The sequence below is a fragment of the Erythrolamprus reginae genome, chromosome 1, assembly GCF_031021105.1.
Source record: "Erythrolamprus reginae isolate rEryReg1 chromosome 1, rEryReg1.hap1, whole genome shotgun sequence".
NCBI classification, from domain to species: domain Eukaryota; kingdom Metazoa; phylum Chordata; class Lepidosauria; order Squamata; family Dipsadidae; genus Erythrolamprus; species Erythrolamprus reginae.
In genome coordinates, this window is record NC_091950.1 from 133,570,463 (window position 1) to 133,594,951 (window position 24,489).

The 24,489-nt window shown below is 41.1% G+C and overlaps 1 protein-coding gene across 2 annotated transcripts in view; it reads right to left on the bottom strand.

Annotated features, from left to right (window-relative positions):
- CRACR2B (calcium release activated channel regulator 2B) overlaps positions 1-24,489 on the bottom strand; it is a 43,651-nt gene that overhangs the window by 14,395 nt on the left and 4,767 nt on the right. Inside the window, exons 2-6 of one of the 2 annotated variants that reach the window (XM_070765308.1) lie at positions 17,192-17,281; positions 7,199-7,350; positions 6,695-6,770; positions 5,810-6,049; positions 1,957-2,068 (exon numbers count right to left, since the gene is read on the bottom strand). In XM_070765308.1, the coding sequence (XP_070621409.1) occupies positions 1,957-2,068; positions 5,810-6,031 (334 nt within the window). In that variant the 5' untranslated portion in view covers positions 6,032-6,049; positions 6,695-6,770; positions 7,199-7,350; positions 17,192-17,281. The remainder of the gene's footprint in view (positions 1-1,956; positions 2,069-5,809; positions 6,050-6,694; positions 6,771-7,198; positions 7,351-17,191; positions 17,282-24,489) is intronic. The other variant, XM_070765301.1, reaches the window with a different exon arrangement.

The following is a 24,489-nucleotide window of genomic DNA, read 5'->3' on the forward strand; positions in this document are numbered from 1 at the left end:
TCATTCAGCGACCATTGGAAATTATGATGGCGCTAAATGGAAGGAGATCTTTACCATTGCTGTTCATAGTCACGGCCATTACATCATCCCTGCGAGCTTCCTGAGAAAGTCAACAGGAAAGCTGGATGAGGCAGTCACTAGTCATTTCTTTTCTCTAAACATTGAATCACTTCCCCTCTTTCTTTTCCTCTCACTCTCTCTGAATTTTTTAGCTTAACATTGTAATTGGATTGGTGGGTATTGGATTTGTTATCATGTATTGTTTTTACTTGTTGTGAGCCGCCCCGAGTTTGCGGAGAGGGGCGGCATATAAATCCAATAAATCTAATCTAATCTAATCTCACACACACACACCAGCTAGAGCAGTGATGGTGAACCTTTTCTTCCTCAGATGCCAAAAGAGCATGGTTACGCGCTATCGTGCCTACACCCATAATTCAATGCCTGGGGAGTGTGAAAACAGCTTCCCCCATCCCCCAGAGGCCCCCTGGACTCTGGAAACAGCCTGTTTCCCAAATTCTGGTGGGCCTAGTAGGCTCATGTTTCTCTCTTCCCAGGCTCCAAAGGCTTCCCTGGAGCCGGGGGAGGGTAAAAACATTTTCCCCCATCCTCCTGGAAGCTCTCTGGAAGCCAAAAACACCCTCCCAGAACCTCTGTGGGAGCCAAAAATCAGCTGACCAGCATACACATGCACGTTGGAGCTAAGTTAGGGCAACGGCTTGCGTGCTAGCAGATATGGTTCCGCGTGCCACCTGTGGCAGCCGTGCCATAGGTTCGCCATCACTGAGCTAGAGAGAAGGCTTTTCCTCCAGCCAGGGAAGTCAGTACCGAGACGTGTTGTATGGAGGAACGAAGTTGGGACAGCTTCAATTCCCTGTGCAGTGCACTGACTCCCCGCTCCGCCCCAGGCTACAGAGAAAGGCTTTCTAATTTTCTAGTGCATGGTGGTGAGAGAAGCAAAACTCACTTAACAAACTTCTCACTTAGCAACATAAATTTTGGGCTCAATTGTGGTTATAAGTTGAAGGCTACCTGTATTGTGATTACTGCCTCCTAGGTCAAATACGTGAACTGTTTACTCTCGGAACTCCCAAGATAGTTACCCTTTAGACAAAAATATAGTATATTGTGTCTCTGTTCTAGTTCATCAAATCAGAATCTCTCACTGCTTTCCTACCCTTTGATCAGCCTGATTCCTAGTAAAGTCTTAGAACTGTTGACTTGTGGTCTTCTTAAATGGAGGGACTTGGCTTCTTCTAATCAGCACAAGGGTATTTTAGTAACTTCCCCGCCTTCAAAGCCAGCTCATACCACCAAATGGATCTTTTTTTACAGTATCTATTTTGCCCATGTGGGGGAATTCATGCTTTATTTATTTATTTATTTATTTATTGGATTTGTATGCTGCTCCTCTCCGCAGACTCGCTTGCTGGGTAGTTTAGCAGTAAATGAGAAGGAAGACTTTTTAATAGGACAGCAGGTTGTTTCAAGGAAACCTCATCGCAACGTGACTCACAATAAGAGGAAGTACACTGTATACTCTGCTCTGCAAACATGAAGCTTGGTGTAGCTTCCAGATGTTCACTACTCTTGACAAATGTGTTTGTGGAACAGATATGGGGCAAAAGCAATCCCTGGAGGTATGTCAACATTTGTAAGTGGTGCTTGTTTTACTAAACAGTAAAATGGAGAAGACAAATAGTTTACCAGCTTGGATCTACTCCTCGTCTATCCATTCCTACCTCTTTGATTCAGAGCAGAGCAATATTTTCAGTTCTCCATATACCACTGCCTTGCCTGTCAAAGCAGACTCAATTCTCAGTATGGTTCCATTCTCAGCTGTCCGAGAACAGAAATATGGATTTCCTGTATACTGCTGTTTGCCTTCAACAGGAGCAGCCGTCATTGTTCCACATGTAGTGACGATTACACTCCAAACTCTCTTTCTCCTCTTACCTAGGCCTACACTGAATTCTACTGGGGTGAGGTAACCATTATTGTCTTGCACCAGACTGTCAAAAACAGCCTCCAACTGTTCAGTCGTGAATGGTAGCTCACTTTGTAACCGCTGTGGAAAAGAAGAAAAAAAGAGGGTCAGATTCAGGATTCAGATATTTAATTAAGAGAATAGTTTTCTCACCTCATTTCCCCAGTTGCCTTCACAGAACTAACTTTGCCAAATTCTTGTACAATGGCAGATGAAAAATGGGGGGGGGCCGCTTTCCTTGAAAATGTGGATCTGACAATTTGCACTGTTGCATTTTCTGCTCTTTTTTTAAAAAAAATTATTGTTAAAAAGAAAAATTGTACATGGTGGAATTTTGTGGTGCATTTTCTGCCGTGAATTCATATTAATGGGTAGAATTTCTACTTAAGGTGCGTCAATCACCCTAGTATATAATTATAATTAGCATTTAGTATGATACACCTGAGAATGAAGTCCTGAATAACTTTACTGGTATGCAGTTCATGGAAAATTGGCAGACGTCATATAAACAATGAACGTTCTACTTTGCCAGGGCAGAAACTGGGTGTTCTCTAAATGCACAGTCTGTCCAACTTAGCTGCAGTTCATAGCCACATCCATTCATTTGGTATTTCTTCTGCGCCTTGAACAGCAAAATAAGGGACCAGGATAAGTTTTTTTTTTAGTTTTATATCCCTTCAATAACCTTCACGTGTTTCATTTCTTCATGGCATAGACACAGAAAGATGGCCACTGAAGTCAAAGTTGCATTTATCCTATGACAGGCGTCAAAATGCCTGTACAGTGATACCTCATCTTACAAACGCCTTGTCATACAAACTTTTCGAGATACGAACCCAGGGTTTAAGATTTTTTTGCCTCTTCTTACAAACTATTTTCACCTTACAAACCCACCACCGCCGCTGGGATGCCCCGCCTCCGGACTTCCGTTGCCAGCGAAGCACCCATTTTTGCTCTGCTGGGATTCCCCTAAGGCTCCCCTCCATGGGAAACCCCACCTTCGGACTTCCGTGTTTTTGTGATGCTGCAGGGGAATCCCAGCAGGGAAATCCCAGCACTGCAAAAACAGGCGCTTCGCTAGCAACAGAAGTCCGGAGGTGGGGTTTCCCAGCGAGGGGAACCTCAGTGAAATCGCAGCATCGCAAAAACACAGAGGTCCGGAGGTGGAGTTTCGAGGCAAAAGGGGTGAATTTTGGGCTTGCACGCATTAATCTCTTTTCCATTGATTCCTATGGGAAACATTGTTTCGTCTTACAAACTTTTCACCTTAAGAACCTCGTCCCGAAACCAATTAAGTTTGTAAGACAAGGTATCATTGTATTTTCTTTTGGATTTATATGGAAGACTTCCTTGCCTTTGGGAGTAGATGCAGGTACAGGTGTGAATTAGACCCAGTTCCTGTACCTATCCTTCAAGAATAATTTTGCTGCCCCTTGGTAAAATTTAGATATGTGTCCACATATCTTTTAGAAATTTGTCCGTTGATGTATACTGACTGCTCTGTGTTTTTAAAGAAATGAAGCATGGTCTTTGTCTAGGTTGTATTACATTTGTTTAAGGACTTTTTCTTGTTTTAAAAAATTCACCAAATTCCGCATGCATGGGAAGCAAGAGCTAATGTGGGAGATAATACAAGATTCCCCCGTTATATTAATCCACAATCTTATACAATGCTATTTTATAAAATAAATTAGAATTTATTCATATCATATATTCAACTATAAATTTGATTTTGTTGTCAATATAGGTAAGCCAATTAATACTATGACAATTTATAGTTACTATGGCATGGTTATGTTCAGCAATTTTGAGTGATATACCGGTAATAAGTAAAATATTTGAAATACATTGAATAAACCTATGTTGGAGAAAAGCTGAAAAGATGATGGTCACAAACCAAGAGATGAGAAAATGATGGTTGGAATATTGACAGCCTTAATTAAATCAACCAACCAACTGATCAGTTGGTGAACAAATAAAAGGAACCAATCAGAAAGTGGAAAGTGGATCTTCTTGTGACAACTACTAGATGATTCAACAAGGAATAGACCATCACCAGACTAGGCAACATAAACAAGAACTATCTCTGTAGGTTGTGAGAACAGGCAAAAGGAAAACACAAAGTAAAAAAATGTATTTGCAGATTCTCAGTTAGGTCCTGGTTTTCTCAAAGGTACTTTTTCAAAAGGCAACTGGAATTTGGTTTTCCTTGAAGAAATTTCGTCTTCATCCAAGAAGCTTCTTCAGTTCTGATGAAGACGACCTGAAGAAGTTTCTTGGATGAAAACCAAAATATCTGCAAGGAACAAAGTACAGTGGTACATCTACCTAAGAACGCCTCTACTTAAGAACTTTTCTAGATAGGAACTGGGTGTTCAAGATTTTTTTTGCCTCTTCTTAAGAACCATTTTCTACTTAAGAACCTGAGCCCAGAAAAATTTCCCAGGAAATTTGAGAGCGGCACGAAGGCCCGGCCAGTTTCCTGCCATTCCCCCTTTAATCCCGGCCATCTCGGGCTTTTCTGGGCTGCCAGAGGAGCCTTTCAGTGGCGCCTAAGGAGGCTTTAGCAGCTCAGAGCGAACGGAGCATTTTCCTTTCTCTGGGCGCTTGGAGAGGGAATAAACAACTTTGCTGTGGTGACTCCCTCGTGCTGCCTCCCATACATCCGGCGCGAGGTTGTCTGGGCATGGAAAGGCAAAAGGGAGTGCTTTGGCTCGGCTGGATCAACTCGGCTTCAGCCAAACTGATGAGTCACCACAGTGAAGGAAAGGCGCCAGCTACAAAGCAAGTGAGCAAGAGAATAGGGGAGCCCTTCAGCATGGAAAGGAAGAGGAAGCAGGTAGCAGCAGCAGCAGCAGCAGCAGCCGCCGCCTTTTGGTCAATGAAGCAGGAGGTTCCCCCCTCTCGCCTGCCTGGGTTTCTCTCTCACATGCAGTGTATGGGAGGCAGCCTCGCACCAGGTGTATGGGAGGCCCGTGGCTCCTCCTCGCCGCCTCAGAGTCCCTCTTTTTTTTTTAAGCCTTAAAGTTTTGGATTTTTTTTTCTTTGTCTCACCTCCCCTTCTTCCTTCAGCAGCAACTGTCCTCCTCCTCTTCTCCCTCCTCCTCCTCCCACCCAAATTACAAGCTTTTATTAGTTTTCTAATGGCTTTGCACGCATTATTTGCTTTTACATTGATTCCTATGGGAAAAATTGCTTCCACTTACACACTTTTCTACTTAAGAATCTGGTCACGGAATGAATTAAGTTCTTAAGTAGAGGTACCAATGCACTAAACTGGATTAGGTGAGCAACCCAAAAGTACAGAACATGATATGGGCAATTTGGCCTTCTTTCCAAATGTTGAGAACATATAAAAAGGAAAGATAAATATCAAAGTTTGAGCAGCTGGCTGACCAATGACAGAAAAGAACCTAAGGCAATTAAATGATGACAGTTTTCATTATTCCTTTCATTCATTCGAGGGCATATCTAAACAGAAACAGGGAAAACTAATGTTAATCATGGGTGAGTACCAAGCAATCTCCAGCTTTAGTATTACATTTAAGCCGAGAATTTCACATAAAACCATTTTATGGTGAACTTACAATAATTAAATTACATTGCATCATATTTGATGTCAGTCTGATAGTTGGTTTGCTCCAGTATTGCTTTCAAAAGCTCTGGCTTGAATTTTTTGCTTAGTATTTGAAACAGAATCTGTTAAATAATGTGATATGTTTCTTCTCATGAACTATAATACGTTCCTAAACCCAATTGTTGTATTCACACAATACATCAAACAAGCAAACCATATAGTATTTTGAGAAGGAAGATCCTTACCTGCATGTCAAATCTTGTTATGAAACCTTTCTCTTCCTTGTCACAGAGTCGGAAAAGCTCTTGGGCTTTTTCCAGCATTGCAACTTGTTTGTTTCCCTCATCTCTGAAGCAGAGAAGGGGAGAAGGAAGTGGAAGGGAGCTAGAGACACCTTCAGTCATTCCGTTTACTTCCTTGTCTTCCTGGTGGAGAGTTTTGGAAAGTTCCTTCCCAGACCTTTGCATTGCTTTGCAAGTTTTTCACTGGAATGATAAAACATTTGGGAGGGGAAATGAACTTAATTATTTTTTCTCCTTAAAAAATACTGAATGGGAGACTTTCAAACATGTTCTGCAATGAAACTACTGAAAATAATATTTATATGTCTGAAAAACATGGAAATAAAAGCATTTTTCACAATAACACTGAGTTAAATATGCCATTCTGCCAAAATCTCCATCTCAAAGCAAAACATAGCTCTCATATGCTTTGGAGGAAGTGAAAGTTAGTGTTCTAGAACATTGCAGAATAAGTAAATATGCTCTATGCATAGCATGTGCAATTGTTAAAGCAAGTTTACTGCTGCAAATAAAATCAAGATGAAATCACCAGAGCACCACATTTGGAGAAAATAGAATCGAAAAGGGACATGCCACTATTTCAGACTTTAACCTTTGAAAGTCTTTTGTATTATACCATTACTGATTTAGATTAAAAAAAACTCAGTTTTTGCTTCCTTATGTCTGCAATAAACTTCTAAGTTTAGGAAGCAGCTTATAACTTGCTTCCATAAAATGTTTAGGACAGGTAAGCATGGACTGAGGCTACAACTTGATAAGAATAAGTAATGCTAAATTCCATGGGATTACTTCTGGAAAAACATACTAGGAAAACAGCTATGTACGTACATATTACATTGCAGGCTTGGTGATGTAGAAGAATATCTTGTATCTTTGTCCATAAATCTTGTATGAAATTTATCTACTGTAAAACAAAAACAGCTACAAATATTAAATACTATGTAGCAGGCATGAGATAATTAGTTACTAAATAAATATCAAACTAAAACTTACTTCATTCAAATACACATGCTCCCACCTTCTTATTTGATTAAATTCTATTAAACTAAGTTTTAGATACCTATCATCCTTGAGTGATAAATATGTGTTGGAAGGAAGGAAGATAAATCTTTGTATAAAATAAACAGCACTTATATTTGGAAAGTTATTCTTCAGTATTTAATTTTTTAAAAAGAGGTTATTTATTTAGTGTATGATGTGAACACGATAGAAGAGAAATAAAAATAGACACACAATCCACATAATTACATGCAAAATGTCTCAGGATATAAGGTGGTGGCCTCATAACTGGATGTTCAATGTATATAAAAAAGAGATTAACAGATAAAATACCTTTAAAGACTTCATTTCAATGGCAGAGATCATAAATCCTTTGCTATCAAGTGCATAGATGCCTTCCTTTTTTTAGAAACTCTTCAAGAGATGAAGAATTAACAGAGTTTATCCTCAAATGGGGCACATTTTCTCATTTTCTCCCCTAAAACCTACAAAGATCAAACATTCATTATGTAATTAAAATCGTGAAAAGAATTCATGCCATTTGAAAGAAAAATTGAAATAGCATTACTATAAATGAGGATAAAGAAACGCAGACAAGTGTATTATCTGAAATGCTTAATTCTTCACTTCTTTCTTTGTGAATAGTAATGGCTCATGCCCAGCATTTCCTAGTCGCACCCCAACTAACTTCAATGATCTAACACAAATCGACTTTACTGAAGAAAACGTTAAGAAATCACTGCACACCTAAAACCATCTCTATCTATCGGACGTGATAGACTATGTTCATACTTCTTAAAAAAAACTCTCCTCAACTCTGGCTGAATCCCTAAGCATAATTTTCAAAATATCTTCTACAACTAGCTCCCTACCTAAACTCTGGTCTCTAGCCACAGTCATCCCTATTTTCAAAAAGGGTGATCCTAGCAATGTTGAAAATTATAGACCAATCTCCTTGACCTGAGTCACTTGCAAAGTCATGGAATCCATCATTAACCAATCCATTACACTCCACCTTGAAACAAATAACCTACTTTCCAACAAAAAATTCGGTTTCAGAAAAAAATTATCCTGCAACCTGCAACTTTTACACTGCAAAAACATATGGACTACCCAAATTGACCAGGGTAAATCAGTTGATGCAGTCTACATAGACTTTTGCAAAGCCTTTGATTCAGTAGTTCAGGGCAAACTTCTTATGAAACTAAAATCTTATGGCGTCTCAGGCCACTGCACAATTGGATATCAGCGTTCCTGTCAAACAGACAACAGGTGGTCAAAATAGGTAATGCCATATCTAATCCTGCTCCAGTTGACAGTGGTGTTCCCCAAGGCAGTGTCCTAGGCCCTACTCTCTTTATACTCTACATAAACGATCTCTGTGACAATATTACAAGCAATTGTGTTCTTTGCTGATGATGTTAAGCTATTTAATGCCTCCGATAATATTTCTACCCTTCAAAAGGACCTTGACCATGTAGTTGCCAGTTGTAGTCTAACAACTGGCAACTACAAATCTCATCCAACAAATACTCTGTCCTACATATTGGTACGAATCCGAATACTAAATACACACTTGGACAAACTGAACTCGCAGAAGACCCTCACTCAGTCAAAGACCTTGGAGTACTCATTTCCAATTATCTAAGTGCCAGAGCCCACTGCAACAACATTGCCAAAAAAAAGCACTAAGAGTCGCAAACTTAATTCTACCCAGCTTCTTCTCTAGAAACACCAATCTACTAACCAGAGCATACAAAACATTTGTCAGACCAATTCTTGAATACATCTCACCTGTATGGAATCCACACTGCATAACAGACATTAATACAATTGAAGGAGTCCAGAAATACTTCACAAGAAGAGTCCTTTACTCCTCCTCAAACAACAAATTACCTTACTCCTCCAGACTTCAATTACTACTGTGTTTCCCCGATAGTAAGACACCCCTGATTGTAAGACGTATCGGGAGTTTCAGGGGGGTCAGCTAATATAAGCCGTACCCCGAAAGTAAGACATATGTCTTACTTTCGGGGAAACACGGGGGTATTGCCGGGGGGAGCCCGATGATGTCACTTCCAAGCTCCCCGCGCGCCCCTCGCCTTCGCCTCGCCGCGGCGCCCCTGCCTCTTCCCCGGCTTGGCAAAGCGAAGGACGGCGCTGGTCTGAAGCGAGCCGAGCGGGCGGCGGCTTGCAGCAAAGGCGCTCGTCCCAGCAACCGAGTCCTGCCGAGGCTCGGCTGCAAGCATCCAGCGAGGCCGACCGGCTCCGAGGCGAGCGACTGGAGCTGCGCCCTCCTTCGCCCGCCTCCTTTCCGGCAGGCAGGTGGGGCTGCCCAACTGCGCAGAGCGGCTCCTCCCCTCCAGACACACGCTTCCCCGACACGCGTCTGCGGCTCCATGCGTGCACCGAGGGAAATCCTTTGTGCCTTGCCGCCGAGCTCTCCCACCTGCTCGGTGGCCGCAAGCCTCTCCCTGCCACCGCGCTGCCGAGGGAACTGCCGCCAGGGCTGCTGCCGCGCTGCCGAGCAGATCAGCTGCTGGGCGGCCGAAGAAACCTTCCCTGGGTCTTCCCCGCCGCCCACGCAAAGGGGAAACCCTGATCTTCGGCTCCTCGCTGCTGCGCCGCCGAGAGGATCGCCGCCAGGGCTGCTGCCGCACTGCCGAGCGGATCAGAGACTGGGCGGCCGAAGAATCTTCCCTGGGTCTTCCCCACCGCCCACGCAAAGGGGAAACCCCAATCTTCGCCTCCTCGCTGCTGCGCCGCTGAAAGGACCCTTTCAATTTTTTTCCAATGTAAGACATACCCCGAAAGTAAGACGTAGTGGGGCTTTTGGGGGTAAAAAGAAAGTAAGACACTGTCTTACTTTCGGGGAAACACGGTATGTTTAGAAAGTTTAAAACTACACCACCTCTGAAATGATTTAACTGTTGTTCATAAAATCATACATCACAATGTACTCCCTGTTAGCAACTACTTCATCTTTAGCAACAACAACACAACAGCACGCAATAGATACAAACTAAATGTAAATCGCTCCAAACTAGACTGCAGAAAATACGATTTCAGCAATAGAGTGGTCAACGCCTAGAATTCACTACTGGACTCTGTTGTTTCTTCCCCCAATCCCAAAATCTTCAACCTTACATTATCTACAATAGACCTCTCCCCTTTTCTAAGAGGTCTGCAAGGGGCATGTATAAGTGCACCTTTGTGCCTACTGTTCCTGTCCTAATGTCTTTTTTATCTTTTCTATCTCTGCTTTATACTTATATTATGTTAAACATACTACAATATACTATATTTGTATGACAAATAAAATAGATAAATAAATAAATAAATTCTCTTTTTAGTCTATTCAGTTTGGTCATAAAGAGTCCTTTATGGCAGAAAACAGGAAAGACCAGTAAGAAGATATGGTACGATATTGGTATGCTATTGTATGTTCAACAAAAGAGATTGGCACTCAAGGAAAATTAGCAGGATGTACTCACACTATCACAGTGGGTATTGCAGCTCAGTTGGTTCAGCACAGCAGAAATCTAACTTTTAAAAAGTTCTTATTGCTCTAATATGGTAAACAAAGGCTGTCTAAGTCGTGCCCTTTCCTAAGAATTATTAAAAGCTAAGGATAAACTACTTCAGTGCAGTGTAGTCAAAGCCAAAGTATCACATTCATGTTTTACAATAAAGGAAACAGAAACCCTTCCTCCAAAAAATCCAAAGACATTTTGTGAAAGATACAGACGTTGTTGTTGTTATTATTTATCCCAATTACTTTGTACAGCAGTGTTCCGGCAGATCTTTAAAATAATTCAATATTTTCTCTCTTCTTCCAATGGTGACCTGAAATATGGAATCTGCAGGCAAGATGAGGCCATACTTCATTCCAAATTATGGGACTGTTGGTGCTCCCTGAGCCAGCTTGTTTGCATGCAGATATTTCATTACCCAATTAGGTAACCTTATCACTGCCAATGAGTGTGGGGTATATAATCAAACTCAGAGAGCATCAAGAATTTCGCAACTCAAGCCTGGGTGACATACGCTCTCTGCATTTGTCCACATTCTTAGACAAAGATGCTGGGATGCTAAGACACAGACTCTAAATAAAAGGGTACAGGTAATATAAATGCCTGAGTCACACATATATCTGAAAATTGTTCAGAGCTGGGTTCCTCCCGGTTCTATAGAACCAGTAGTAAACCGGTGGTGATGTCAAAGAGCAGATTCCGTCTGTGCCGGTCCGTGATCACCACTATCTTGTTTTTGGTTCACTTTTTGCTGGTTTTTCCTTCTACTAATACACAGAACTGAGTTCTTGGCACTGTGCATATGCACACACAATGCATGCACATGCATGTGCCGCGCATGCGTGCACACACAATGTGCATGTGCAGTGTGCATGCAGCCGCGCGATATGGGGGGAAGCAAACTGGGGGCAAGATAGGTTAGAACCCACCCCTGCAACTGTCCCAGGACTGAGTTCAATACAAGCATGGGATTGGTCTTCTTTATTGCCATGGCTTAATAGTTGGTGAAATATTTTTCCAGACATTTAGCATTAGTTATCTAAGATCTTCAAACAAGATATATCACTTGGTGCATTGCACAGATATTCTAAATGGGGGGGGAAGGATATTTTAGATAAGAAAAATAGTGTATAACTCATATTAAATGAATGAATAATATACTCAGCTCACTATAAAGAAATTAGTAAAGTTGCCAGGGCAAAAACTCTTTCATGTCCTGTTCGAAGTCTAATATTTCTTCAAAACTTAGTACTTGATGGACATATTCATGCAGTTTTTCACTGGCAGTAAGAAATTGCCTTGCCTTTAAAAACAATCATCCGAATCAGGTTTACAGTACAACCTTGGAATTTCCCAGAGGTTTCCCATTTAAGCACTAACTAGGAAAATCTCTCTTTTATTTCCAGATTCAGACAAAGTTGGTTGGGGTGTGCTAACTATTGAGATGATAAAATGCTGGCTTTTATCAAGTGCCTTTTTAAAAATACATGGTTAAATAACAAATGTATCTACAGGTAATCCTTTATTTACAACGGTTTATTTAGTGACAGTTTGAAGTTACAACAGCACTGAAAAAAGTGACATGACCATTTTTTCACATTATGGCCATTGCAGCATCTCTGTGGTCACGACTGACATTTAGACGCTTGGCAAGTGACTTATATTATTATTATGGTTGCAATGTCTCAGGATAATGTGATCACCTTTTGCAACCTTCTAACAAGCAAAGTCAATGGGGAAGTCAGATTCACTTAACGTTAACGTCACTCAACAATATGGCAAGAATGATCATAAAATGGAGCAATATTCATTTAACTGACTCACTTAGCAACAGAAATTTTGGGCTCAATTGTGGCCATAAGTTGAGGACTACCTGTATTACTTATGCATAAAACTTAATGACTGGGAGATATCTGTGTGTAGACTGGCCTGGTAACAACACACCCAATTTAAGTTCAAATATGTGCAGCCCGGTGATGGGTTCTAAATCCCATTGCTACCGGTTCGTGTGCACGCTCACACATGCACGCAATGGTGGGTGGGCAGAGTCTCCCACCACCACTGCTACTGGTTCGTAGAACCGTACCACTGGTGCAGCTTTTCAGTTGCCTTTGAGTGTTCAGCATCACTTCCCCTAATCTGGTGCCCTCCTTATTTAGAATTCAACTTCCACAAATCCAAGTCAGGAAAGCCGATAATTGGAATGAGTTTGGAACAACTAGAAGCAAAGTTTCTCAAGGGCACCTTTCTTTATAGGGTTACAAACGACACCCACTCACAAAATAAGACCCAAGTATAATTAGCTTTTTAAAGTACTGACTTTAATTCAAATGCAACAACTTCTCTAAAAGCAGAACATTATCGTTGCCTCTTTATTAAAGAGATGAGAATGAACGCCTAATTATACATTCTCTTAGGAAAAGCATAATTACAGTATTACATTTTCAATTACACTTTAATCCTATGAGTTGTTCAGCAGAAAGCTCAGCAAAATTCCCTTCCCTGTGAAGCAATTTATATTAGGAAGAGCCTTGCTATTGGCATCTCTGAGAGATTGATACTGAAAACAATAACCAAGTTGAGACTGAATACATAGTCCTGAAACAACAATGTCACTGCTCATTTCCCTAATCATTTTATCCTATAATAACAGGATCTTTGTGCTTGATTCCTCATGCCTTTGTGAACCAGCCTAAGGTTTCCCAGTTTAGAAAACTTCCAGAGAAATATACTGTATGCCTAATCTTTTCAGTGCTGACACCAACGTTTATTTATTTATTTATTGTTAGAGTTGAAAGGGACCATGAAGGCCATTGAGTTCAACCCCCTGCCCAAGCAGGAACCCTATAGTACAGCGTTTCCCAACTGCGAGACACGGCCAGGTGTGCCGCGAAAGCTCCAGCTGGGCGGGACGCTGCTGGTGCCGACCTGGAGCTCCCGCTCGCAGCTGTCCCCCGGCTCCTGCTCGATGCCGTGGTTTTCGGCGCTCTCCTGCTGGGCCCCAAAAAAGGAAGGCAGGAAGAAGGAGAGCTTCATTCTTCGCGCCTTTTTCTCGCCTTCCTTCTTTGGGGCCCAGCAGGAGAGCGCCAGAAACCGCGGCATCAGGCAGGAGCCGAAGGACAGCTGCGAATGGGAGCCCCAGATCGGAGGCACCGGCAGCGCCCCGCCCAGCTGGAGCTTCTCTGGCGTCGGGGGCAAGTGTCCTTTGGGGCCGGCGGGAGGGCACTGGCGGTGGGAAGGGGGGGCTGCAGCGGCCGCAGGCAGTCGCGGGGAGATGGTGGCGGCGAGAGGGAGCTCCAGGCGGCGGCGGCGAGAGGGAGCTCCAGGCGGCGGCGAGAGGGAGCTCTCTCTCTCTCTCTCTCTCTCAGCTGACTGCAAGCGGGAGCCCTGACGGTGGCGGTTGGATGTGCTGCTGGACGCCGTACATGGTGGCGCTGCGGGCCTGGCATATACGGCGTCCAGCAGCACGTCCAGCTGCTGCCATCAGGGCTCCTGCTTGCAGTCAGCTGAGAGAGAGAGAGAGAGAAAGAAAGAGAGACATATAAGAGAGGCAGAGAGAGAGAGAGACATAGCAAGAGAGGCAGAGCGAGAAAGAGAGACAGCAAGAGAGGCAGAGAAAGAGAGACAGAGCGAGAAAGAGAGACAGCAAGAGAGGCAGAGAAAGAGAGAGAGAGAAAGAAAGAGAGACATAGCAAGAGAGGCAGAGAGAGAGAAAAAGAAAGAGAGACATAGCAAGAGAAAAAGAGAGACAGCAAGAGAGGCAGAGAGAGAAAGAGAAAGAGAAAGAAAGAGAGACATAGCAAGAGAGACAGAGAGAGAGAAAGAGAGAGAAAGGAAGAGAGATAGCAAGAGAGGCAAAGAGAAAGAAAGAGACATATAGCAAGAGACAGTGAAAGAGAGAGAGCAAGAAAGAGAGAAAAAAGCAAGAAAGAGATAGCAAGAGAGACACAGAGAGAGAGGGAGAGAGAAAGACATAGAGGAAGGGAAGGAGGGAGAAAGAAAGAGCAAAAAAGAGAGGAAGAAACAAAGAGGGATGGAGAGAGAGAAAGAAGGGAAGGAAGGAAAAGAGAGAAAGAGGGAGAAATAGAGCGAAAAGGAGGAAGAGAGAGGGGTTTTTGTCCAAACTTTTCTTTAGCCTGCCCCCCCGCTCCTCCCCCCCTTTCAATGTTCCCCAGGATTTTGAAAATATGAATAATGTGCCGCGGCTCAAAAAAGGTTGGGAAACACTGCTATAGTACACCAGTCAAGTGGCAGTTCAATCTTCTCTTAAAAATGTCCAGAGTGTTGGAGTTCACAACGTCCGCTGGTAGGTTGTTGCATTGGTTGATCGCTCTGACCATCAGGAAGTTCCTCCTTATCTCCATGTTGAATCTCTCCTTGGTCAGCTTCCAGCCGTTGTTCCTCGTCTGGCCCTCTGGTGCCCTGACGAATAAAGTGATCCCCTCCTCTCTGTGACATCCCCTCGTATACATTTGGAAAGAATATTGAGAAATCTATTGGATGTGCTTGTGTTTATATTGATATTTTAACTTACTGTGATCAAAGCAGACAAGACATTTACATAGTGCAATTGCCCTGTCTCAACTGAGGAATGTTAGGTACGTTCTGTTGTTTTCTCATTACTGTATATTTATCTTCTTACTTTCTTGAGAAAATGCAATGGGGAAGATGGAACAGATGCATGATGTCTTTTGAGGGTAATGCCAAGAATGTTATTGGGAAACATCCTTCTGCTTGGTTTGCAGGACACACTAGGCTGAAATTTGGTTTGGACTTATCATGATGTTTGAATGGATTAGCTTCAAGAGTGAAGTAAATCACTGTCATTTGTTCAACAAATGATAAATAAAGCAAACTGTGCAAAATCCTACAGTCTCCCCCCCCCCACAACTTTCCAAGTTCCCTCTGAGCTAAATAGACAAAAATCGGTAGCAAAGTTTTCCATAATTTCAAAATGAAAATATATGAAATCTATAAGGTAATTCTTAAAACAGATTCAACATAATTAAAAAAAGACTCATGGCCTTTCCCATTTATGAAAACCAATTTTAAAAAAAAGAATATTTCTCCATCAGCCTTTTGTTTTATTGCTCCATTCAATATGAAGTTCTCTTTCCAAATTATAAATGGTCCCTGGGAATCAAATCTATGCCCACCCTTAAACTGGTGTTATACCTGAATTCAGCCTAAAGGAAAACAGTAGAGCTCATATAAGCAGATATTAGATATATTGTACTTTCCAAGACAAAACAGCAAGTGCTGCATTCTGTTTATGACTCTCAAAAAGGTTCTAAAAATCCCTCGTTTTTCTAATTGGAAGAAGAGACTTTGGGGCTAACGTTTAGCTCCTTTCTTTCACTATTTGAAATCGAGTCTCCCATCTTGAACAGCAGCTAAACGTACTCAGTTACTTGAAAAGCCAAAAAGATAGATAGATATCTTATTTGGCAAAACTTAAGAGGTCACTAGAATCTTTGATTTGCCAAAAAGAAAAAAAAAGGATGATAAAAACACATAGCTATAAGCTTCTTTCTAAAGAGCATTTCTGACCATTTATTTTCTCTCTTTGAAATCTCTGAAATCCACACAGATTTATTTTTTCTGTGTGAAAATGGTGCTGGTTGAAAGTGGAAACAAGTCCAAAAAAACAGATTGTGATTTACATATATAATATACATGTATAAAATGATACATTTTGTGACAGATAACTGAATTATTATATATTTTAGTCCACTAGCATTCACAGAATTTCTTTATATTATTATTATTAATTTATTATTTATTGGATTTGTATGCCGCCCCTCTCCGCAGACTCGGGGCGGCTAACAACAATGATAAAAAACAGCATGTAACAATCCAATTAATAAAACAACTAAAAACCCTTATTATAAAACCAAACATACACACAAACATACCATGCATAACTTATAATGGCCTAGGGAGAAGGAATATCTTAACTCCCCCATGCATGGCGATAAAGGTGGGTCTTGAGTAATTTGCAAAAGACAAGGAGGGTGGGGGCCGTTCTAATCTCTGGGGGGAGTTGATTCCAGAGGGCCGGGGCCGCCACAGAGTAGGCTCTTCCCCTGGGGCCCGCCAAACGACATTATATGGTGTCATAAGATGGATCCTAGGTATAAGAAAGTTTGCAGAAAATTCTACCCATTATGCTTGACTGTATTACTATTTATTTTATATTTAACAAGGGCAAATTTGCACACGTTCTTGCAGGAATGCCAATAGGTACGACACTGCCCTGTAACTGCTACTGGGCATATATTTGTTTTCTTTCCATTAAGTCAGGAGGAAGTCAAAGTTAGCAAACTCTGCTTCAGAAATGTCAAAGGAGGGTGCTCTTTGTTTTGAAAAGCAGATAGCTCAGGGCAGCAAGCCAAGAGAAAGATGCCCTTAGCTTTTTTCCACACCGGCCAAGGGCACCAGGCTTTGGCACAGCAACAGAAATTCCAACACACTGGAGACCTTTGGTGCCAGGATCATGGGAGAGTTTAACAGCCTTGAGTAAAGCTCTTCACTCATGGATACCAGAGCAGCCCTTTAAGGTAATATTTACCTAGCAAAAGCAAACTTTGACATACAAATGCCAGAAGGAAAAGTTTGTCAGGTGAGAGGGTCAGGGTTGCTTGGGGACTTTCCTCCGTCCTTCATTTTAAACTGCTTCTTTCCTCGAACTGAAACAGCTATTTTGTCTTGGGTGCCCTTTAATATCACTCCAGTGATTGGGGGCTGAGAAGGTGCATAACTGATGGGAATCCTTCCAGCAATTACAACTCACCTAAGATCAGCAAAGGCAGACAGTTTAAAGTCAAACAGGAATGGGGGAACCTTGTCAGAAATTTCATTCAGGTACATAAGATAACAGGAACTGTAACAAATTGGAGGTTAAATGTGAGAAGGATAGTTATTCTTACACTGAAAGTATCTGTCATGCAAATACTGGTGTACAATCTAAAGTTAGAAAGTTGAAAAGCGAGTCATAGAGGAGATATTGTAAAAGAACATAGGAAATTAATGAGGCGAAGCCTTTGATTACAGTACTAAGTTCTTTGCTACACTTTATTATTCCATCTTATTAACAATTGCTTCATAGACAAACTTTTAGAAAGCCAAAACATGTGCATAGATATTGTTAGACTATCTGGGAGCCAAAAGACATAAATTCATTTCCCCTCTTTGGTATTAACTGGTTGAGGAGCTTAAAATATTAAAACTTTTCCTTGAACTACCTTTAAACTTAAGGGTTTAATGAGATGCTAATAACGTTACAGCTTTATTCCTGGTAGATATTGTATATCTACCTGGATGAGTGTCAACAAACTTAAGCTCAACCCAGACAAGACAGAGTGGCTGTGGGTCTTACCTCCCAAGGACAATTCCATCTGTCCGTCCATTACCCTAGGGGGAGAATCACTGGCCCCCTCAGAGAAGGTTCGCAACTTGGGCGTCCTCCTCGACCCAGCTGTGGCGAGGGGGGCGTTTGCCCAGGTTCACCTTGTGCACCAGTTGCGACCCTACTTGGACCGGGAGTCACTGCTCACAGTCACTCATGCCCTCATCACCTCGAAACTCGACTACTGTAATGCTCTCTACATGGGGCTACCTTTGAAAAGTGTTCGGAAACTTCAGATCGTGCAGAATGCAGCTGCGAGAGCAATCATGGGCTTTCCCAAATATGCCCATGTTACACCAACACTCCGCAGTCTGCATTGGTTGCCGATCGGTTTCCGATCACAATTCAAAGTGTTGGTTATGACCTATAAAGCCCTTCATGGCACCGGACCAGATTATCTCAGGGACCGCCTTCTGCTGCACGAATCCCAGCGACCAGTTAGGTCCCACAGAGTGGATCTTCTCCGGGTCCCGTCAACTAAAGAATGTCGCTTGGCGGGACCCAGGGGAAGAGCCTTCTCTGTGGCGGCCCCAGCCCTCTGGAACCAACTCCCCCCAAAGATTAGAATTGCCCCCACCCTCCTTGCCTTTCGTAAGCTGCTTAAAACCCACCTCTGCCGTCAGGCATGGGGGAATTGAAACCCTCTTCCCCCTAGGTCTTTACAATTCTATGCATGGTATCTATGTATGTATGTATGTTTGGTTTTTTATATTAATGGGTTTTTAATTGTTTCTAACATCAGACTACTATTGTACACTGCTTTATTGTTGCTGTTAGCCGCCCCGAGTCTCCGGAGAGGGGCGGCATACAAATCCAATAAATAAATAAATAAATAAATATAATGCATGTTTGCTCCTGGATAAATATATGAGCTCCAGTTTTCTCCCTGTGAATTCTTTGAAAAAGTGATGCCATCCCAAGTGTAATACATTTAGGTTAGATTTTGCATAGGCAGCCTGATGTTTAATTTTCCTAATATCATCTTCCCCAAAATTACATTGAGCTGAGCTATTTACCAATAATCTGGCATAATTTCTACACCAAAGCTTATCAAAGCAGTGAACAAAAGATATTCATCTCCAAATAAGAATAAACAATTGAAAACAATAATAACAACAGCAACAACAACAATAATAATGGTAATATATAATGGAGTGTGGAAATGACCTTGGAAGGGGGCAGAGATCATGCTTAGGGAATAATCAGATAAAAAGAGGGAATGCCCACAGATGAGTAATGGACATAGAAAGCAACTTAGAATTTGCCCAATGAAACAGGCAGTAAAATGAGATTGCAGACGACTTGTGCAGTTGTCAGAATGTTGCTGATTGTTCAATCTGGAGAATAATAAAGCTATTTAAGCTCTGCAACCAGTTAACAGCAAAGAGGGGAAATGAATTTACATCTTTTGGCGTCCAAATAGTGTAACAATATCTATCCACGTGTTTTGGCTTTCTAAAATTTTGCATATGAAGCAATTGTTAATAATGCAGTTTGTCCCAGGCTTCCAAATATATGGCCACTGCAAGTAAAAGGATAAGAAACAATCCCCAGCCATGCTCTGTACAGATAGGTCCTCAACTTACAACAGTTCATTTAGTGACCGTTTGAAGTTACAGCAGCACTGAAAAAAAATGACTTGTGATGTTCCCACTTATGTGAACAAAAATGGTCGTAATTAACTTTTTTTAGTACTGTTGTAACTTTGAACAGTCATTAAATGAAAACTGTTGTAACTTGAGGACTACCTGTAATGTGAGTTTTTACAAGCATGCTAGTAACTGAAGGCAGAGTTCATGAATGGGTTGAATCACCAATCTCAAGTCTTGGACCTAAGCCCAAAGCACATTTGGACTTAAATGTGCACAAAGAGCACATTTGTTTCTCTTGGCTGAAATTGTCAATTTCCTCAAAGTTAGGAGAAGTAGGATCTGCACAACAGGGAACACACGTCACCAAAGATTTATCTAATGGAGTGGTGCCCACTGAGAATTTGTATTGTACAGTTTCAAGTAAAACCAGTTGGGATTTGTGTTACAAAAGCTCATGGTGGCTTTGCCTTTGGTATAGAACCTTAAGAGATAAAAAGGACCAAGTACTGCCAAAGCAAACTGCCAACATCATGCATTATTGGTAAATTGACAAGATAAATACTTGACTTGGGGGAGCGGATTACTGTAGTCTTTGAAGCTGGCTCCCAGTAGGGTATGCCAAACTCATAGCTGATTGGACTGACCTTTCAGCCATTTTTTTCTCTCTTCTCTTCAGAACCAATCTTGAATAGGGTTTGTTAGTTTGCATGTGTGTGTAAAACTTAAATTATTACACAAAATACATGCAACAAGGCATGACTGTAAACTATCTCTTATCTCTGGCCCTCAAACTATGTCAGGCTGAATCTCTCTCATTTCCAGAATCTAATTCCATGTTTTTTTTAAAAAACATAGTGCATGTTTTATTATCCTCTTATAGTCAGTGCTCCAAATCAGGAACTGATTGATAGAAACATAGAAACATAGAAGACTGACGGCAGAAAAAGACCTCATGGTCCATCTAGTCTGCCCTTATACTATTTCCTGTATTTTATCTTACAATGGATATATGTTTATCCCAGGCATATTTAAATTCAGTTACTGTGGATTTACCAACCACGTCTGGTGGAAGTTTGTTCCAAGGATCTACTACTCTTTCAGTAAAATAATATTTTCTCATGTTGCCTTTGAACTTTCCCCCAACTAACTTCAGATTGTGTCCCCTTGTTCTTGTGTTCACTTTCCTATTAAAAACACCCCTCCTGAACCTTATTTAACCCTTTAAATGTTTCGATCATGTCCCCCCTTTTCCTTCTGTCCTCCAGACTATACAGATTGAGTTCATTAAGTCTTTCCTGATACGTTTTATACTTAAGACCTTCCACCATTCTTGTAGCCCGTCTTTGGACCCGTTCAATTTTGTCAATATCTTTTTGTAGGTGAGGTCTCCAGAACTGAATACAGTACTCCAAATGTGGTCTCACCAGCGCTCTATATAAGGGGATCACAATCTCCCTCTTCCTGCTTGTTATAACTCTAGCTATGCAGCCAAGCATCCTACTTGCTTTTCCTACCGCCCGACCACACTGCTCACCCATTTTGAGACTGTCAGAAATCACTACCCCTAAATCCTTCTCTTCTGAAGTTTTTGCTAACACAGAACTGCCAATGCAATACTCAGATTGAGGATTCCTTTTCCCCAAGTGCATTATTTTACATTTGGAAACATTAAACTGCAGTTTCCATTGCTTTGACCATTTATCTAGTAAAGCTAAATCATTTACCCTATTACAGACGCCTCCAGGAATATCAACCCTATTGCACACTTTAGAGTCATCGGCAAATAGGCAAACCTTCCCTATCAGACCTTCCCCTATGTCACTCACAAACATATTAAAAAGAATAGGACCCAGAACAGACCCTTGTGGCACACCGCTTGTAACCTGTCTCTGCTCAGAATACTCGCCATTAACAATAACTCTCTGATGTCTATGCTTCAGCCAGCTTGAAATCCACTGAACTATCCAGGGATTAAGTCCAATCTTCATTAAGTCCAATCTAATTTATCTATCAGCTCTTTATGTGGAACCGTATCAAAGGCTTTGCTGAAGTCCATTGAAGTCCACTTCAATCCATTGAAGTGATCAATGGTTTCTTTATCTAATATCTAATAACAAGGATGACAACCCACTGCCCATATGCCATATGTAAGCTCCACAACAATAATTTTGTGGCTCTTGGGATTGGTCCTGTTCCTAAATTTGCTACTAACATGCAGAGGTAGTCATTGCTTTAATACTGGCTTAATGTTTGGGAAATGCAAGATTTATTTTAAAATAAGATCCTGCTTGAAATAATATGACTCCTGGCAAAAGAAAATGAGGTCCTTGGACACTAAATATTCCCCAAGCCTGCTTTAAAACAACTATAGAAAGACAGCTTTGCAAATAAAAGAAACTCTGCAATTCATGTAATTGCAATATGTTCATTTGAGTGGGAATGAAAAAAAATTACTGTGATTTTCAGTGACTAGAATCAAAAGGAAACTTGCTCTCAGATTAGGCAAAGAACAAACAAATTATCCACTTTATAAATGTAGGTCCCACTTGTTACAGAATCTAAAAGTAAACTAGCTCTCATTCTATTACTGCTACCAGAACTAATTAAACATTTCTATTTTGTAGATAGCTAAATTGGCAATTATCTACCAATATATATGACATGCTAAAGTTATTACATCTGCGTAGCAATAGAATTTATTATGGTGTTAGTTTTTGTGAAACAATTTGTCAAAAAATGAAATATAAGTCTAAACTGGTATTTTTAGGGGGGGTGTCAAATTCATTTTTAAAAAACTAAAGACAGATGGAGAGAGGGATAGAAAATATGCCAGATTTTATACAGAATCAAAGACATATATATAGCCCTTATTTAGCAATTATGATTTAGACTAGAAATTTGGTTGTTAAGTGAAGTGAACAACTGTGTTTATTATCTCTCAATTCACCACAGGTCTTCAGCTTTCATTCAATTTACAGATCTGTGAAGTTGTAAATGCAACAATTGGTCACAAAGTTGCTTTTCTATCACTGTCATAATTATGAAAAATTGTGGAACTCGGGTGGAAGAATAGAGATGGAGGGAAGTTAATGTAATGGTACAAGGAATTTAAAAATTGGGAGTAGAATTGGGGTAGAAAAGTAGAAGTGGAACTGGTAAATGTAAAGGTGCAAGGAATAAGAGAATTGGAGTGGAATTGGGGTGGGGTAAATATCCCCAATGTTCTTATTCCTTGCACCTTTACATTTATCCTCTCCACCTCCGCTCTTTCACCCCTCCCCTTCCTTCTCCTAACAAGCACAGCACCTCCCCCAAAGAAGCACCCTGCCCAAAGCCCCCAAACCCCTGCACCGATTGGCTGGCTGTGAACTGTTCCGGGCAGCAAATGCCTGACACAAACTGTAGAAACATAGAAACATAGAAGATTAAGGGCAGAAAAAGACCTCATGGTCCATTTAGTCTGCCCTTATACTATTTCCTGTATTTTATCTTAGAGTGGATATATGTTTATCCCAGGCATCTTTAAATTCAGTTACTGTGGATTTACCAACCACGTCTGCTGGAAGTTTGTTTCAAGCATCTACTACTCTTTCAGTAAAATAATATTTCCTCACGTTGCTTCTGATCTTTCCCCCCAACTAACCTCAGATTGTACCTCCTTGTTCTTGTGTTCACTTTTCTATTAAAAACACTTCCCTCCTGAAGCTTATTTAACTCTTTATCATATTTCAATGTTTTGATCATGTTCCCCCCTTTCCTTTCTGTCCCCCAGACTATACAGATTGCATTCATTAAGTCTTTCCTGATAAGTTTTATGCTTAAGACCTTCCACCATTTTTGTAGACTGTCTTTAGACCCGTTCAGTTTTATCAATATCTTTTTGTAGGTGAGGTCTCCAGAACTGAACACAGTATTCCAAATATGGTCTCACCAGCACTCTATACAGCGGGATCACAATCTCCCTCTTCCTGCTTGTTATACCTCTAGCTACGCAGCCAAGCATTCTACTCACTTTGCCTACTGCCTGACCGCACTTGTTCACCCATTTTGAGATTGTCAGAAATCACTACCTCTAAATCCTTCTCTTCTGAAGTTTTTGCTAACACAGAACTGCTAACACAGAACTGCCATACTCAGATTGAGGATTCCTTTTCCCCAAGTGCATTATTTTACATTTGGAAACATTAAACTGAGGTTTCCATTGATTTGACCACTTATCTAGTAAGGCTAAATCATTTGCCATATTACAGACGCTGCAGGAATATCAACCCTATTTTACACTTTAGAGTCATTGGCAAATAGGCAAACCTTCCCTACCAAACCTTCCCCTATGTCACTCACAAACATATTAAAAAGAATAGGACCCAGAAAAGATCCTTGTGGTACACCGCTTGTAACCTGTCTCTGCTCACAATACTCACCATTAACAACAACCCTATGACATCTACGCTTCAGCCAGCTGCAAATCCACTGAACTATCCAGGGATTGTCCAATCTTCACTAACTTATCTATCAGCTCTTTATGTGGAACCGTATCAAAGGCTTTGCTTCGAGGAATGGGCCGCAGGGAAGGGATTAGGATGGAGAGGCCATGGCCCATGTGCCAGGGCTAAAGGATTGGGGAGGGCGAGCAATGCAAAAAAAGAAACTCTAGAGGAGAAACAGGCATGGCTAATGGTACGAACTGAAAAGTTCTAAAACCTTCTCACGTAATACACACACTTCTATGTAAAAAAAAGAGAATATAAATACAGTTGAAAATACATACATTCTTTCAAATAAGCATGATAAAGCTGCTTCTGGAATAGTACATTTTCATTATAAAACACATTCAAAGAAATTCTACCTTGATGCATGAGACTTCACAAGGAAGTTAGCATTTTGTACCTCTCACATTTGTCTCAAAATATAGTTTTGCAACATTCATTATCCATTATAAAAAGTCATCAAATAAATTATAGAGCAAGCAAGAAAAAATTACTATACAATCTTGCATGTGCAGAGAACTAAACTAATAGAATTTATGCTTTATCCACTCTGCTTAAAATTACATTGCAAGAATAAGTGGATAAGTGTCTTCTCTTATAAGGG